The following is a 16,854-nucleotide window of genomic DNA, read 5'->3' as shown; positions in this document are numbered from 1 at the left end:
ATGTTGGAAATGCAAACAAAAGGAAGGGACATTTTACCATCTATGGTGGGAATGCAAGAAAGTTAAAAGCTTCTGGGAGGAAGTATACAATGAACTGAAAAAGATGTTAGGCTATACTTTTGTCAAAAAACCAGAAGCTTTCTTACTTTGCATTATGGGAAAGGATATTAGGAGAAAGGATTACAAACTCTTCCAGTACGCGGTCACGGCAGCCAGAATTGTGTTAGCTCAGAGATGGAAGCAGGAAGAAATCCCAATGGTGGCAGAGTGGAGAGCAAAATTAACAGAATACGCCGAGCTGGACAAACTGACAGGGAAAATAAGATATTTAAAAGATCAAAACTTTATTGAAGACTGGGGGAAATTCGTGGGTTATCTGGAGAACAAATGTTTTGTAAATACAACGTTAGTGGCATTTAAAGAGGCTTTGTAAAGAGCTAACAAGTATTGTTTAATTGAAACAATGTAAAAAAGGAGGTACGAATGGCAATATGAAAGGATGGGATGTGATTCTAAGACTCAAACACGAATGAATGTCAACATCGCTGAAGGAAGCCCAAAATGATAAGAAATGCTGAAATCGTCAGTGTTTCCCAACCTTGTGCCTCCAGATGTTTTTGGCCTACAACTCCCATCATCCCTGACCACTGGTCTTGCTAGCTAGGGATGATGGGAGTTGTAGGCCAAAAACATCTGGAGGCACAAGGTTGGGAAACACTGATGTATATAATGTATATTTAATCGAACTCAATAAAATTTTAAAATGCAAAAAAAAAAAAAAAAAAAAAAAGAGACCTCAGTGGGTCATCCAGGCGGCACCGGCAGGGCAAGGGCCCGGGGTCTCCATCTTCTCAGCCTTCAGCTTCCCACTCGCCTCTTCCTTCTCGCTGCTGCGAGTCAAACGCTTCCCCCAGATTCCCTCTTTGGCCCAGACATGGAGGACACCTGCCGTTTGGAAAAGGAGGAGGAGGAGGCATGAGGCTTCATGGGCACGGCAAAGCGACGGCCTGCAGGCGATTAAAATCCCAGGCAGGGACACAGTCCGTCTCCTGGCATCACCTACACTTCGGAACTCCCTGCCCATTGATACGAAGCAGGTGCTTCCCCTGAATTATTTTCAGTGCCTGCTAAAAACATTGTTCCGAGAAGCTGGCCCAGATGCTTAGAAAGTTGATGTGAGTTTTAATCTGTTTTTAGTCTTTTGCTTAAATTGGGACGCGGGTGGCACTGTGGGTTAAACCACAGAGCCCAGGGCTTGCCGATCAGAAGGTCAGCGGTTCAAATCCCAGCGACGGGGTGAGCTCCCGTTGCTCAGTCCATGCTCCTGCCAACCTAGCAGTTCAAAAGCACATCAAGGTGCAAGTAGATAAATAGGTACCGCTCTGGCGGGAAGGTAAACGGCATTTCCGTCTGCTGCTCTGGTTCGCCAGAAGAGGCTTAGTCATTCTGGCCACATGACCTGGAAGCTGTATGCCGGCTCCCTCGGCCAATAAAGAGAGATGAGCGCCGCAACCCCAGATTCGGCCACAACTGGACCTAATGGTCTGGGGTCCCTTTACCTTTACGCCCTTAAATTATAGTTAAACCTTCTGAGTGATTTATACTTTTTCCCCAAACCACTTTAATAATAATAATAAATTTTTATTTATACTCTGCCCTTCCTGGTACAGAAACCAGGCTCAGGGCGGCTAACAACAAATTTAAAACATTTAATTGATGCTTCAAAAAACAGCATAAAATACAGAATGAATGAATAACAATAAAATCAAAAATCAATTTAGGAGGAAGATCCATCCAATAAACATTAGATGATCCCCAGGGCTAGCTGGCTAAATTAGTCCCACTTGGGCCAGCGAGCAGACCAGGGGAGAATTAGCTGTGAAATCCCAGAGCAGGTAATCTTCATAAAAAGGGGAGGGGGAGGGAAGGAAGGGGAATAAAAGATCAGGCTGAGTTCAAATTGAAAGCCAGGCAGAATAGCTCTGTCTTACAGGCCCTGCGAAAGGAGGTTAAATCCTGCAGGGTCCTGGTCTCCTGGGACAGAGCATTCCACCAGGTGGGAGCCACCACTGAGAAGGCCCTGGCCCTGGGGGAGAATAGTCTGACTTCCTTTGGTCCCGGGACCTCTAAACTATGAATATTCATGGACCTGAAGGTCCTCTGCGGGGCAGACCAGGAGAGGCGGTCCTGTAAACTTTGACGGGTTTCTTTCCCACCCAGACAAGCTGTGCATAATTTTTATGAAATCCACCACCACCATCTCCCTGGCCCAGGCTCCCCCTCTCTAGCACTAGAATGGACCACTGAGCCAAAACCCAAGAGGGGGCTCCCATCTCCGTCGCCAGGCAGCACACAGGCCCCTTCTTGTCCAAAGGCAGCACTCCCCCCCCCCCATGAAGGCTTCCTCCCCCCCTTAAGAAAACCCCTCTTATAACTACTATCAAGCCCAGAGTCCTCGTTTTGAGTCCATGCCGAACAACAGCCCTTGTCTCCTGCAGAACGTCCCTCCCTGGGGAGGCACCTGGCAAAGGGGCCATTTACAAGCAGAGGTTGGACGGACACCTGTCAGGAACTGCGCCACCCACTTCACTCCACCCAAGTAATTCTTGTGTGTCTTACCTGCTGAACCAGAGATAGCAAACTGCTCACTTTCCACTTTCACAGGCACCTGGGGGGGGGGAAACAAGGGGGGGGGCAGAGGATTTTATTTGCCATTTCTGGTTTTCAAGTCATCTGAAGCCATAAAAAAAAAACAAAAAACTCTGACCATAGCTGTCAACTTTCCCCTTTTCTTGTGAGGAATCCTATTTGGAATAAGGGACTTTCCCTGTAAAAATGGGGAACGTTGACAGCTATGACTCTGACTAGCCTCCCAGAGAATCTTTCTCCATCCAACAAAAAGGGATTTGAGCACAAGAGTCCCCCCCCCCACCCCCGCCTTGCGGTTTCCCCAAACTGGTATTCCGAAGCTTTGCTGCTGCCTTTGAGGGGGAAGGAAGGGCGGAGCCATTGTGACTAACAGCTCCTCCTCCTCCTCCTCCATGAATTTGCCTAATCCTTTTTCAAAGCCATCCAGGTTAGGGGCCATCCTGTGGGAGGGAGTTCCACAGTTGAACTCTGCACCCTTAAAAGGGATCCTGGCCCGCAGGTTCACGGGCTGCAGGAGATCAACAACTACAGTGGTACTTCGGGTTACATACACTTCAGGTTACAGACGCTTCAGGTTACAGACTCCTCTAACCCAGAAATATTACCTCAGGTTAAGAACTTTGCTTCAGGATGAGAAGAGAAATTGTGCTCTGGCGGCACGGCGGCAGCAGGAGGCCCCATTAGCTAAAGTGGTACCTCAGGTTAAGAACAGTTTCAGGTTAAGAACGGACCTCCAGAACGAATTAAGTACTTAACCCGAGGTACCACTGTACCAGACTTTTAGAAGACACCTGAAGGCAGCCCTGTTTAGGGAAGCTTTTAATGTCTGGTGCATTACAGTATTTTAATATTTTGTTGGAAGCTGCCCAGAGTGGCTGGAGAAGCCCAGACACATGGGTGGGGTATAAATAATAAATTATTACTATTATTATGACTCCTTCTGAGAAGACGCTTTCAACCAGAGCTCCTGGGTCCCAGGGCATCACTTACGTGGGGCTGAGGGGCTCCGAAGAGAAGGCCGGCCTCCTGCTGGCAGCCCTCCAGGGCCGGGGGGGAGGTCCCCGGCTTGGCTTCCACGGTCCCCCTGTCGCTGGAGAAAGCCAAGTGGGGAAAGAGCTCAATCACCAGCATGAGCCCCCCCTCCACGTCCAACACAAGGGGGGGCTGCTCCCATTCCGCACCCCCCAGCTCCTCTCTCCTGACTAACATGGATGAATGGCCCAAGAGCAGGCAGGGGCTCTCCTGGCAAGTCCCAGGGCAGACCAGCAACTTGCGTCAAGCACCCTGGATCTGGCCCCTTTCGTTGATGAGGAGGAGTTCCTGCAGCTGGAGTATTTTTAGCTGTGGTTCCAGGACCCTTCAGCTCCCCTCTCCAGCTCTAAAATCTTGTGATTCTGTTGGTCGCCAGGAATTCCTCTAGAGCAGCTTACCTGGGAGAGGGGAGCCCGGCAGGGCCACATCCTGCCCCAGGCTCTGTGGCCTGGCCTTTGTGCTTCTTCTCCAGCCGTGGTTGGTGGAGCTCCGCTGCCCTCTTGGAGCCATACGGGTACAGAGTCACCTGAGGGGGTTGAGGGGCAACAGAAGGTATTAAAACAAATTAAGCAGCATACGAAGTTTCTAAACATCTGGGTAGGCAAGTCTAAGTATGAATGTCCTCAGCAGGGGCCAAAAGGAATAGAGTGGTACCCCGGTTTACAAACTTAATCCGTTCCGGCAGTCCGTTCTTAAACTGAAACCGTTCTTAAACCGACGTGCACTTTCTCTAATGAGGCCTCCCGCCGCTGGTGCCCTTCCACCGTTCAGATTCTGTTCTTAGGTAAAGGGAACCCTGACCATTAGGTCCAGTTGCGAATGACTGGGGTTGCGGCACTCATCTCGCTTTAGCGGCCGAGGGAGCCGGTGTTTGTCCACAGACAGCTTCTGGGTCATGTGGCCAGCATGACTAAGCCACTTCTGGCAAACCAGAGCAGAGCACGCAAACGCCGTTTACCTTCCCACCGGAGTGGTACCTATCTATCTACTTGCACTTTGACGTGCTTTCAAACTGCCAGGTTGGCAGGAACAGGGACAGAGCAATGGGAGCTCACCCCGTCGTGGGGATTCGAACTGCTGACCTTCTGATTGGCAAGCCCAAGGCTCAGTGGTTTGGACCACAGTGTGCTTTAAAATGCTAACATCTGCAAAAGTAACATGCAAAGGGCCATTGTATATGGGGAAATTGCCTTGCAAAACTGTGTTGACCAGTTGATAGTAAAGGTAAAGGGACCCCTGACCATTAGGTCCAGTCGAGGACGACTCTGGGGTTGCGCCGCTCATCTCGCTTTACTGGCCAAGGGAGCCGGCGTACAGCTTCCAGGTCATGTTGCCAGCAGGACTAAGCCGCTTCTGGCCAACCAGAGCAGCACACGGAAACACTGTTTACCCTCTCGCCGCAGCGGTACCTATTTATCTACTTGCACTTGATGTGCTTTCAAACTCCTAGGTGGGCAGGAGCAGGGACCGAGCAACGGGAGCTCACCGCATCACGGGGATTCGAACCGCCGACCTTCTGATCAGCAAGTCCTAGGCTCTGTGGTTTAACCCACAGCACAATACCTGCATTCTGGTCTTAGACCGAGGTAAAGTTCTCAAACCGGGACACTATTTCTGGTTTTGCAGAGTTTGTAAACCAAATTGTTCTTAAACTGGACTGTTCTCAAACTGAGGTACAACTGTATAGTGAGTTACACAGTTCTATGTTACTATGTTACAATTAAATATACGTAGAGAAGTGTTTAAAAAAAATAAGTTACAGCTAGGTAGCCGTGTTGGTCTGCCATAGTCAAAACAAAACAAAATTCCTTCCAGTAGCACCTTAAAGACCAACTAAGTTAGTTCTTGGTATGAGCTTTTGTGTGCATGCACACTTCTTCAGATACACTGAAACAGAAGTTACCAGACCCTTCTATATAGTGAGAAGGTGGAGAGGGGTATTTTATTAAAAAAAAAAAAATTCTGATTAACCTGCAGCTTTGTTTCCTAAAACAGATCCTGGAGCATCTCTCTGATCAAAACACAAAGAATCAAAATTCAGGTGGGGAAGCAAAATCAGGCAGAGGCGGAGAAGGGGGCGTCTGCTTGGGACGGGAGGCACAGAAGGGGCTCCCCTGGGATTCGTCCCAAGGCTCAAACTATTGAATGTGTACACCCCCTTCACCCGCAGATCTCAGAAAAGTTCATAACACAAAAACGCAAGATAAAAAAAGCAAAATACATAATAAAAACCAATAACCCCCGCCCCCGCAGAAACACATTTGAAAGCGTATCGGATGTTAATTCGTTTCACCTGGACGGGTGCGAGAGAGACGGCTCCGATCCCGACATCCATGCATGTGGCCAAGGAGCTCGGGGGATCCTGACTTCCCTGCAGGCCCCTCCTCATTTCGGGGAAACTGTCCTCTCCTTGTGTGGGGCAGGGAAGGATGTAACGGACGCAGGAGCGCCTACAGATCTTGTCAACCTTGGTGCAGATGGTCATTAATTCTGTTGGGGGGGGGAGGAACCCCAAAAGCCCGTTAATCTCTCTCTTTAGGCCCCACAAACCCAGACATGACCGCCTGAACCCCACACACCTTTGTTCCCCTGGGTCTTCCACAGCCTCCCCTGCCAAGCAAAGACTTGGGGGCCAAACAGGTGCTTCCGAACTATGTCCAAGAATCAGCAACCCTCAGATCTTTTTCACACAGAGAAGGGGGCCACGTGGGTGGCAGGGGCACAGGAAATGCCCCCCTCACCCCTTGGCAAGAGTCCCGCCCACAAGCATAAGAAAAAGCAGCCCCCACGTGGCTACCAGACACCGCGGAATCTGTTTTTCCTAATGCTTATTACATATATAAGGTGGCATGAAACACAGTCCTACTCAGAGTAAACCTGCTGATGTTAAAAAGCTCCAATGTCTGCATGTAAGAGCAGTTTGAGAATGGAAGGGGCTCCCTCAGAAGGTGGGGGGCTCTCCTTCCTTGAAGGCCTTTAAGCAGAGGTTGGATGCTCACCCCTCATGGACCAATTATCATAGAATCGTAGACTGGGAAGGGACCCAAGATGCCCAGAAGACGACCCAAGATGCCAGCGACACGGCAGGGCATCGTAAAACGCAGCCCAGGCCAAGACGAGTCGCAGAAACCCCACGTTAATAGCCGCCCACTTGCGCTTTCCGGGGGAACGGTCGGATTCAGCGGAAGATGGTCCTGGAAAGAGGAGTTTCTAAAACTTGCCTCCACCCCTGGAGCATCAAGGCTGCATGTTCCTCCGAGGAGAGGGGGGGCCATGGTCGGCGGGGGCAGGGGGGGGGGGACAGACAGCTGTACCTGAGGTTATCTTTGCGTTCTTCTGGACAGGATTCAGCAGCGGCTCCAGCTGCATTTTCAAGGATGTCTGCAGCTCCTGGGCCAAATCCTGAAACCTCGCTCCGATGTGTTGCTGGAAGGAAACAGTGCCACACTGAGGCAGTTGACCCAAGAAGTGCCCCTTCTACCGCCTGCCCCGTTCTGAGCACCGGGGGGGGACGGGACCCAGAGCCAGATGTGCACAACACGGGGGCTTTCCTTCCAACAGAGAGACACGGGTGGGGAGATCCTGTGGCCCTGGCAGATCGCAGACTGGATGACCCTCGGGTTCCCTCCCCACTTTACAATTCTATGGTCCTGGACTTCCGGTTTCCTGCAGACTGAGAAGGGAGCGCGGAACCGGTCATCCTATCAGTCCGAGACCCGCAGGGGAAAGAGGGGAGAGCGCCAAGGCAACGCACCTTTCCCCCCAAGACTTCCGCTAAGGTTTCTCTACTCTCTGCAACGGCCCACAAACTCACCTGCAGCAGTTTCAGCCGCTCCTGCAGCAAGTTTGCAGCCGAATCGAAGATGGTGTGTTTCTCTGTGCTGATGAAATGCTCCATGCAGGCCTTCATCCGCTGGAAGTAGCCGGGGCCCGACATCTGGGTGCAAGCTGGAGGGGAAGCACATGGCACATCAGCACAACGCAGAGCCCTGACACTTGGGACCCCCCAACTCTGCCCCCCAAGACTTCCTTGCTGGACTGGATCCTACCATACTGCAAAACCCTTCCAGCTTCCTCAGAGACTCCCCCCGCCCATCACACTTTGAGCACTCTCCCCTCCTGGGGTTTCCATAAGGACATAAGAGCCTGCAGGATCAGGCCAGTGGGCCATCTGGTCCAGCACCCTGTTCTCACAGTGACTGTTACAGGAATGCAGGAATCTCGACGGACTGCCTCTGGGTCAGAAAGTTCCATAAGAGCTTAAGAGCAGGGTCAGGCCAAGGGGGGCTCACCGAGACCCACATCCTATGGGAAACCCACAAGCAAGGTCTGGTCTCCCCTCCTGGGGTTTCCAGCTGCCTCCCACCGTGGGGGCAGAGCAAGAGCCATCTCAGCCAGCAGCACCCCCCCCCCCAGCCCTTCTATTCTTCACCTGCATACGCTGGCTCCATGCGTTTCCGGATCTCTGGCGTCAGGATGCGGGAAAAGCTCCTCTGCCTTTCAGTGATGTAATCCATCAGGCTCAGCGTGAAGTTGAGCAACTGAGGGAAGAGTTCAGGAGTCCGGATGAGCCTTCGATCCCCGTGGTCCCTCAAAAACCCACCTCTCGCCCCATGTGACCCCAAAGTGTTTGCACATCCACTTTAAAAAACAACAGCTATTAAATATGCACACTGTCCTTCATCTGTAGATCTCAGGGCAATTTGCAGCATAAAAAACACAAAATACAGAATAAAAACAAGAACAAAACAACAACAGCACACAAAGACAACCGAATAACGCCCCCCCCCCCCCGGACCTCAGGGGCAACCGAGGCAGAGCCCCCCCCACTCCCCCAGCCTCACCCTCGCTGAAACCGCCTCCAACTGCTGGCGGCGATAGGTGTGTATTGCAGCTGCCAGCCCGCTGTGCTTGCAGAGCGTCTTCCGGAGGTCTTTGAAGAAGCGCCTCAGCTTGCCCAAGATGGCAGCAGCAAAGCCCTGAATGGACTCTTTCAGCTGGCAGCTAGGAGGAAGCACATGCGCAGAAGGGTTGGGAGAAAGCCGGCTGGTCCGGGTCCCCTTGCAAGGGCACAGCACCCACCTCCCCATCCCTGGCCTCCCCGAGTCCCATCCACGCAGCCTTTGGCCCCCGAGACCCTTGCAGGGGTGTCTCTGGCTGGCAGCAGCCACGCAGCTCTTCCCTCCAGGGCTGCAACTCAGCCAGCCAGCCCTTCTCTGAGAGTGCCATTGGAGCTGGCCTCAGAACTCTGCGCCCAGACCAGTTGGGCAACAAGAGTGGGCTGGGCTGGGAGGGAAGATTTTGTGCGCAGGAGGAAGAGGAGGAGGGGTGCAGGCCGCCCCCCCCCCCCCCGTGCATAAGGCTCACCCACATCCTGCTCTGTTTCATTATTTATTGATATTTAGCGAAATGTGTCATTGACGGCTTCTCCGCTTCTACCAATGTACTTCTTGGCATGCTTCATTTTTAAATTGTGGCACATGCATTTTCCCTCTTTGATTTATCTTACTGTGTTTCCTGTTAACCACTTTGGGAATTCACATAGGAAGCGGTATCTAAATGTCGAGGATGACAGAACGGAGTCGCTCAGAAGGTTGTGGACTCGCCTCCCTGGGAGGTTTTTCCAAGCAGAGGTCGAATGGCCACATGCCAGGGATTCTTGAGCTGGGATCCCTGCACTGAAGTGGATGACCCTCAGGGCCCCAGGCAACGCTACAATTCTATGATGGTTTAAATAAAAAGGTAAAGGACCCCTGGACGGTTAAGTCCAGTCAAGGGCGACTATGGGGTTGCGGCGCCCATCTCGCTTTCAGGCCGAGGGAGCTGGCGTTTGTCCACAGACAGCTTACCAGGTCATGTGGCCAGAATAACTAAACTGCTTCTGGCACAACGGGACACCATGATGGAAACCAGAGCGCACAGAAATGCCATTTACCTTCCCACCGCAGCAGTACCTGTTTATCTACTTGCACTAGTGTCCTTTCGAATTGCTAGGCTGGCAGGAGCTGGGACAGAGAAACAGGAGCTCACCCCACCGCAGGGATTCAAATCATCGACCTTCCAATCGGCAAACCCAAGAGGCTCAGTGGTTTAGACCACAGTGCCACCCGCATCTCTTTTACTACTATGAGGACACCTAGCCTGGCCTCTCGTTCCCACGTACTTGAAGACCTCGTTCCACGTCCCAGCCAGGGCCTCCCAGATCGGTTTGGCGAGGTGGCTGTTGAAATCCACCACACAGTTGAGGGTCGGAGAGGCGTAGAGACCATGGTGGTTGCAGACGGCCCGGTACGTGGCGTGTGGGTATCCGTTCACCTGCGAAGGGAGGAACAGAGAGCGCGGATTGAAAAGCGGAGCTGGCCAAGGCTGGGTGGGGATGTTCTCTGGGGGCAGAGGCATGGAAGAAAACCCCACAGAATCAGGCGACCAACTCAAGGACACAAATGGAAGCCTTCCCTGTCAGTTGCCAAACCAAGGAGGGGCAGGGTGGGTGCTTCCTTTGCGTGGCTCCCCTTCCCCACCCCCAGTTTGGGCACATGAGACTCTGGGCACCCTCCCACGGGGGCTCTAAGCCCCTCGGAAAGGAGCAGGAGAGCCTGCAGGATCAGGCCAATGGCCCATCAATCCAGCATCCTGCTCTCCTGGTGGCTGAACTGTGGGACACCAGGGAGCAGGATCTGAGCCCAAGAGCCCTGCAGTTTCCACCAACCGATACTCAGAGGCGTCGCTGCCTCCCACGCCTAGCAGTGCTGCAAGGACTCCCCCCTTTTATCTCTCCCGAATCTCCCAACATTCAGCGTCACGGGATGCCCACCCATTCCAGCCACTGTTGAAAGGATCCTGGTGGATCGTGCCCTTTGCAAAGCGGGCTGGCTTTTGTATATTCTTCTTTAGGAGAGGATCTGTATCCCGCTATATCATAGAAGTGGAGGAATTTAGCCAGCAGTGGAGGCCAGGGTTCTGACTTCCCTCCTGCCTTGTTTCTATCAGCCTTACCCAGCCTGGCGCCCCAAGATACTTTGGACTCCCCTAACAGCTGGACCTAATGGTCAGGGGTCCCTTTACCTTTAAGGCGGTGGTGGGTGGGGTGGGTGGGCATTTAAAGCATTGGGGGGGCAGAGTGCTGCGCATCAACATCATATTTAAGTAGAAACGAACACACAATAAATGTGGCTGCTGCTGTCTCAAGACCTGGGACTTGCTATTTAAAAAGGGCTTCATCTTTTAAAACGCCGGCCAACACCAGCTTGGTTCCCCCCCCCCCCCGCATTTTCTGTGGCACACAAGGCTTTCAGGAGGAGAGGAGCTTACAGGGCAGCCCCAGCTCCTGACGACGTCCTGGCACAGCTCCTTGGCCCGGCTGATGCCCTTGGCCAGGCTGGCGAAGAGAAGGTCTTCCAAGCAGTGCCGGGTGTCGCGGAGGCTGCAGTCAATGGCCTCCTGGAGGAGGTTGGGGAGCTGCTGCAGAGACTGCCACACACTCTCCTGGATGTCGGTCTGGGAAGGAATAATAATAATCAAATTTTATTTATATCCCGCCCTCCCCAGCCGAAGCCGGGCTCAGAGCAGCTAACAACAGTAAAAGGAACAGAGTTTACATAAAATCACAATCAATTAATTGAAATACATTCTAAAATCAATTCATTCTAGAGTCAAATTAATGGCAACCATTGGGCTAGAGTTCTGTGAGGATTGCCAAAGGAGGTGGTCAGACTGTGCCTTGGCCAAAGGCCTGGTGGAACAGCTCTGTCTTGCAGGCTCTGTGGAAAGATGTCAAGTCCCGCAGGGCCCTGGTCTCTTGTGACAGAGCGTTCCACCAAGTTGGGGCCACTACTGAAAAGGCCCTGGCCCTAGTTGAGACCAATCTAACCACCTTGCGACCTGGGACCTCCAAAATGTTGTCATTTGTGGACCTTAAGGTCCTCCGCAGGGCAGACCAGGAGAGGCGGTCCCGTAGGGACGAGGGCTTTAAAGGTTAAAACCAGCACCTTGAACCTGACCCTGTACTCCACCGGAAGCCAGTGCAGCTGGTCTAGGGACGTGAGAGACTGCAGGGCTCTCCGTAAGCAGCAACCGAGAGGCGACTCCGCAGGTGGAGGAGGACAAGCTGCACCCTTGCAGGGCACAAGACACCTTGCAGCCTTCTTCCAAACCCTCCAAAGAACAGTGGGAGAGCCTGGCTGCAGGATCAGGCCACAGGGGGCCTACCTAGGGGTGGAGGGAACTCCCTTAGCCAGCTCTGGAAAAAAGCACCCTGAACCCCAATAGGACGCTGCTGGACCCCAGACTATTATTATTCACCGTATTTTTCGCTCTATAAGACGCACCAGACCATAAGACGCACCTAGTTTTTGGAAAAGGAAAACAAGAAAAAAAATATTCTGAATCCCAGAAGCCAGGACAGCAAGCATGATTGCTGTGCAGTGACCCCACTTGCTGTCCTGGCTTATGGGGCAGCCGCGTGGCGCCTCTCCCGGCCAAGAGGAGCCTTCATCCCCTGCCCAGGAAAGGCTGTGCACAGCTAAGGCTCCCCCAAGAGCCGCGCTCCCTTTAAAGAGCGCATGTAGTGTGTGTGCGGCTCTTGGGGGCTTTTCCCTGAGGAGGGCAGCCCTTCTCCCTCCTTGGGGAAAAGCCCCGAAGAGCCACACACAAGCTCCGCGTGGCCTTTTAAAGGGAGCGCTGAGCAGAGCCTGCCGTCTGCATTTGCTCCATAAGACGCACACGTATTCCCCCTTACGTTTTGGAGCGAAAAATACAGCAGCTGGTAATGCAGCAGGATCTTTTCTCTCTCTCCCCACCAGGCTTCCGCTCACACCTGCCAGCTCCTGGCCTCGGACACTAGTCTGGCTGCAGGAGATGCCCCTCCCGCCGCAAAGGATTCTGCGGCAGGGCAGGAGAGGAGGAGGGGAAGTGTGCTTTATGCTCAGCGCCTGGTTATACAGTGGGACCTTGGATCCTGAACGGCTTGGCTCCCGAATGCCGCAAACCTGGCAGTGTGTGTTCTGGTTTGCAAACATTTTTCGGAAGCCAAATGCCAAGGCGAGTGCAGGAAGCTTCTGCAGCCAATCGGAAGCCACACCTTGGTTTTTGAACGGTTTCAGGAGTCAAACAGACTCCTGGAATGGATTAAGTTCGAGAACCGAGGTAGCGCTGTAGCAGGGCACCAGGCCTAAGACAGTTCTTCTCTGGAGAATGCCAGAGGCAAGCACAATGTCTGAGGGCTCATATGCGCTTGTCTCGCGACTTCCTTTCTGCATGCAATTGGAGCAAAGGGCAACTCAGGTTCTCCCCGATGGCCATTTGTTCCGATCCATCGCTAAAGAGCAGAGCGCAGAAAGGGGACAACCACGCAAACGCCGGCTTTCTAGGCATGGCTCCAGCAGAAGTGTGGACAAGCCCTACGGTGGGAAATGCAACTTTTAGTGCTCATCCTACTACAGGCAAGCTTCTAACGAGAAAGAAGCCCGTTCCCAAGCCTTTGGCCCCTGCTCACCTCTGCCCTCTGGCTGGTCAGGTAATTCACTATTTGGCTGAGGACCCGAGCCAAGTCCCGGATGAGCTTCTGTGCCGCCCCCATGCTGTGCTTCAAGGCTGTGCGCATGGCAAACGCCTTCAAGGCCGGTATTTCTGGATAAAAGGAAAACAGGGAATAAACGCACAGCAGGCGCACCTTACTTCACCTTCCGGAAGAAGTGCCCTGCGTGTCGACAAGAGGATGGGGTCCACCCACCGCAAACAGCCGCTGGTTTGTTCATCTGACTTGCAGAGGGAAGCCTGAGGAAGAAGAGTACCTGTGTCCTGGGGGTCGTGGAAGACTTGAGGTTGGCCGTCTCTGATCAGCTTCCCGCAGAGCTTGAGATATTCTGTAGAACTGACTGTGAACACCTGAAGCTTGCCGCAAAGGGATTCAACTTCCCCAGCGTTGCCAGAGTCCAACCTGGTGGCATCGCCTTCCTCCAGGTCTTCATCACCATCCTCCTCGCTCTCAGGAGATGCTGCTTTCCTGGTCATGTCCTACAACAGGAAGCTCTACCGTTATTAGAAGGTCGTTATATAAAGCCTGGGAAAGACATCGCAGATGGTTAGAGCCCAAAACACCATGGTGGATATCACCATCAGAGGTATTATCTGTGAAAAAGAAAAATACGGAAGGCAAATGGGCCACATATCAAGCAATTAGTAAAAGAAGATCAAGGCCAATTAAGGTCAAGACCATATGAAGAACTTAGCCAATATTGTAATACATGGCTACAATATTACCAAATTGATCACCTATTCAAGCAGGATAAGATTACCAGATTTGGCAAAGAAGAATCAAAATTACAAACAAAGTTATTAAAAAATCCTAAGAAGATATCTAAAATGTATAATCTATTATTAGAATGGGAATTAAAAGATGAAGAGGTGAAGGAAGTTAAGATTAAGTGGGCCAGAGATATAGGCCACACAATTCGATTAGACCTATGGGAGAAATTATGGAAACATGTTATCAAATTCACAGCCTGCGTCACAATTAGAGAATATATAATGAAAATGATATACCAATGGTATTTAACCCCAGTTAAATTGGTGAAAATTTATAAATCAAAATCTAATTTGTGCTGGAGATGTAAAACAGAGAAAGGAACAACGTATCCTATGTGGTGAGAGTGTGTGTATATCAAACAATTTTGGAGCGACATTCAAGAGGAACTTTAAAAAATGCTTAAAATATCATGTAATGAAAAAACAGAGGTGTTCCTTTAGGGAATTATATCAACTCACATTCCTGCCACTAGGAAACAAGTTTTCTTATATGCAACCGCTGTGGCCAAAAAATTGGAAGGGAGAAAAAAGTCCCTCAATAAGAGAATGGCAAATAAGATTTTGTGAATACATAGAATTTGCAAGACTTACCGTAGTGGTAAGAGGCCAATCAGACCAAAAACAGAGAGGATTCTGGTATTAATGCAGTCATACCTTGAGTTACAGACGCTTCAGATTGTGTTTTTTCGGGTTATGGACCAGCCGAAACCCAGAAGTACCAGAATGGGTTACTTCCAGGTTTCGGGGGTTGCATATGTGCAGAAGCACTAAATCATGCTTTGTGTAGAAGCACCGAAACGCAACCTGCGCGTGTGCAGATGCGCCACTGTGGGTTGCGAATGCTGTGGGTTGCGAACGTCAGAAAGTCCTTCCTAATGTTTAGTAGGACTCTCCTTTCTTTCCATCCGTTTGGGTCCTACTCTTCTGGAGCAGAATGTTGCTCCGCCGGCCATGGGGCAGCCCTGAACCCTGCAGACCTAGGAGGACGGCCCCCATCTCAACTGCGTCTCATGAGTGTTTGGGGCAGCAGGCTCTCCCCCCGGCTAATGCCCCTGCGGACCTGCTGCCAAGGCAAATGCCAGCATGCCAGCGCCTCGCTCACCCTGGCGGCTCAGTCCTACCTCCAGGCTGGCGCTGAACTCCAACTGAATCTGCTGCTTGGAATACTTATTCCGGGCCCGGACGCAGATCAGGCTAATCTCACGGAGCTTCGCCTCCTTCTGCCTCTGCAAGGCACTGATCTAGACAGGAGAGAGGCAACAAGGGGGAAACTGAGGCACAAGCAAAACCAGACACAGCCACGAGAAGGTTGCGGGGGGACAGACCAGAAGGGCTTTCCCAAGCAAGGGGAAAACGAAAAGCAGCCGTGCCTGAGCTTGGGGGTGGCAGAGAGATACAAGACTCACTCTGAACTCCTTTTCCAGAAGGTCGTGGCGTCTTTGGAGCCAGGCTGAGTCGGAGGCATCGCATCCTGGTCTCTCCCACGGCGACGGCTGCTACTCAAAAACACACAGAGCGTTATCATCTGTGGCTTGTGATAGCAAGAGAGCAAAAAGCAGCCACTGCCCCAAAGGCCTGGCTAGAGTTTAGCCTAGAGAAACTGGGTTTCTTCCAGCCTCTGAGCACGTCTCTGGGGCTAAGCTGGATCTTTGTTGCCATACGGTATTACCCAGGGTGGCAGGAATATCCAGCCTAGCAGGGATCAGGGCTGGCCCCAGACATCTTGCCACCTGAAGCAAACCACAAAATGGTCCCCCCCCCCCCCCAGGGAAGAAGCGGGGAGCGAAGATCAACACCAGGAACAAAGAGAGAATAAAGATCTATATCATGATCCTCTGCCCCAGGGATCCTGCTGGGTGGGTGGTCCCCTTGCCTCGTGGGTGGTCCAGCCCTGGCAGGAATCAAACACACACAATTCGCACAGGTGGAAGAATTCTGCTTTGCTCGGTGCCAAATTTGAATTCTGAGTTGTTCTTTTTAAACTACAAAATTGAGATGGCCCTGGAGGAGAAGGCGCTCCCTCGACTCAGATGGGCCTTGCGAGACATCAGTAGCATCTCCCGCTCTCGGTTTGCTCATCTCGCAAGCCTCAAAAGCAGGCTCTGTCGAGAGGCGTGCGGAGTGTGGACACAGCTCTCCCAGCACAGAAGGGGCTGTCTTTCAAGGGGGCAAGCAAGGCTGGTCTCCTGGGCCCAGATTCACCCCTCCAAGGGACAGCCAGAAGGCCACCCTGAGAGGCCGTGGGAATAAGGGCCTCTTCCCCCTCCCCAGCACCAGCAGGCACAGGCCCCCCCCCCCCGACTCAAGGGAGGGCAAAACGCAGGGAGCTTTCCTCAGGTCCCTCGGCATCTTCCAACTCTGCAGTTCTGCCAATCTCTCGCTGCAGCTGGTCCAGCAGGGGAGCAAAGGAGGTTTCTGAAACGCCACATCCAGCTGGGCCAGGGAGAAACTGCTTTGATGGGTGGTTTTTACAAACCTCTTGCTGCAAAGATGCGTAGAGCCTTTCCTTCTCCCTCTCGGCTTGCATTTTCTGATTATCCAGCTCTCTCACTTCATCTTCGATGGGCTGAATCTCGCTTCTCAGGTCCAGGTTCCTGCAAGATTTGGGGGACTGAGCACTTTCATGGGGAGCCCAGTCTCCTCTCACAAGAGAGTCCACTTTAACCACTAGCTTTCCAGCAGCGCTGATGGGATGACAGAATCCCAGGCCACCCAACAGCTCAATGTCCTCCACTTGCTTTAGACTACAACTCCCATGATCCCTGGCAGCTGGCAAGGCTGGCTGATGGGCCTTGCAGTCCAAAACACCTGGGAGGGCTGCTGTCTCAGAGCATCCTCTGCCCCACTGGCCATTAAGCAGCCAATCAA

General features: G+C 52.2%; 1 protein-coding gene across 1 annotated transcript in view; it reads right to left on the bottom strand.

The window, feature by feature from the left end:
• Positions 1-16,854, bottom strand: part of NUGGC (nuclear GTPase, germinal center associated) — a 42,178-nt gene that overhangs the window by 6,237 nt on the left and 19,087 nt on the right. The window contains exons 11-26 of the mRNA XM_083749554.1: positions 16,463-16,580; positions 15,393-15,482; positions 15,108-15,227; positions 13,473-13,695; positions 13,175-13,308; positions 10,993-11,178; positions 9,845-9,996; positions 8,526-8,685; positions 8,114-8,222; positions 7,496-7,629; positions 6,996-7,107; positions 5,975-6,171; positions 4,080-4,207; positions 3,640-3,739; positions 2,620-2,668; positions 796-945 (exon numbers count right to left, since the gene is read on the bottom strand). Of these exons, the coding sequence (XP_083605680.1) occupies positions 797-945; positions 2,620-2,668; positions 3,640-3,739; positions 4,080-4,207; positions 5,975-6,171; positions 6,996-7,107; positions 7,496-7,629; positions 8,114-8,222; positions 8,526-8,685; positions 9,845-9,996; positions 10,993-11,178; positions 13,175-13,308; positions 13,473-13,695; positions 15,108-15,227; positions 15,393-15,482; positions 16,463-16,580 (2,161 nt within the window). The 3' untranslated portion in view covers position 796. The remainder of the gene's footprint in view (positions 1-795; positions 946-2,619; positions 2,669-3,639; positions 3,740-4,079; positions 4,208-5,974; positions 6,172-6,995; positions 7,108-7,495; positions 7,630-8,113; positions 8,223-8,525; positions 8,686-9,844; positions 9,997-10,992; positions 11,179-13,174; positions 13,309-13,472; positions 13,696-15,107; positions 15,228-15,392; positions 15,483-16,462; positions 16,581-16,854) is intronic.

Source organism: Podarcis gaigeae (assembly GCF_964106915.1).
Source record: "Podarcis gaigeae genome assembly, chromosome: 7".
Lineage (NCBI taxonomy): Eukaryota > Metazoa > Chordata > Lepidosauria > Squamata > Lacertidae > Podarcis > Podarcis gaigeae.
The sequence above is the reverse complement of the archived record's forward strand: the minus strand, read 5'-3'. Positions and strand labels throughout refer to the sequence as shown.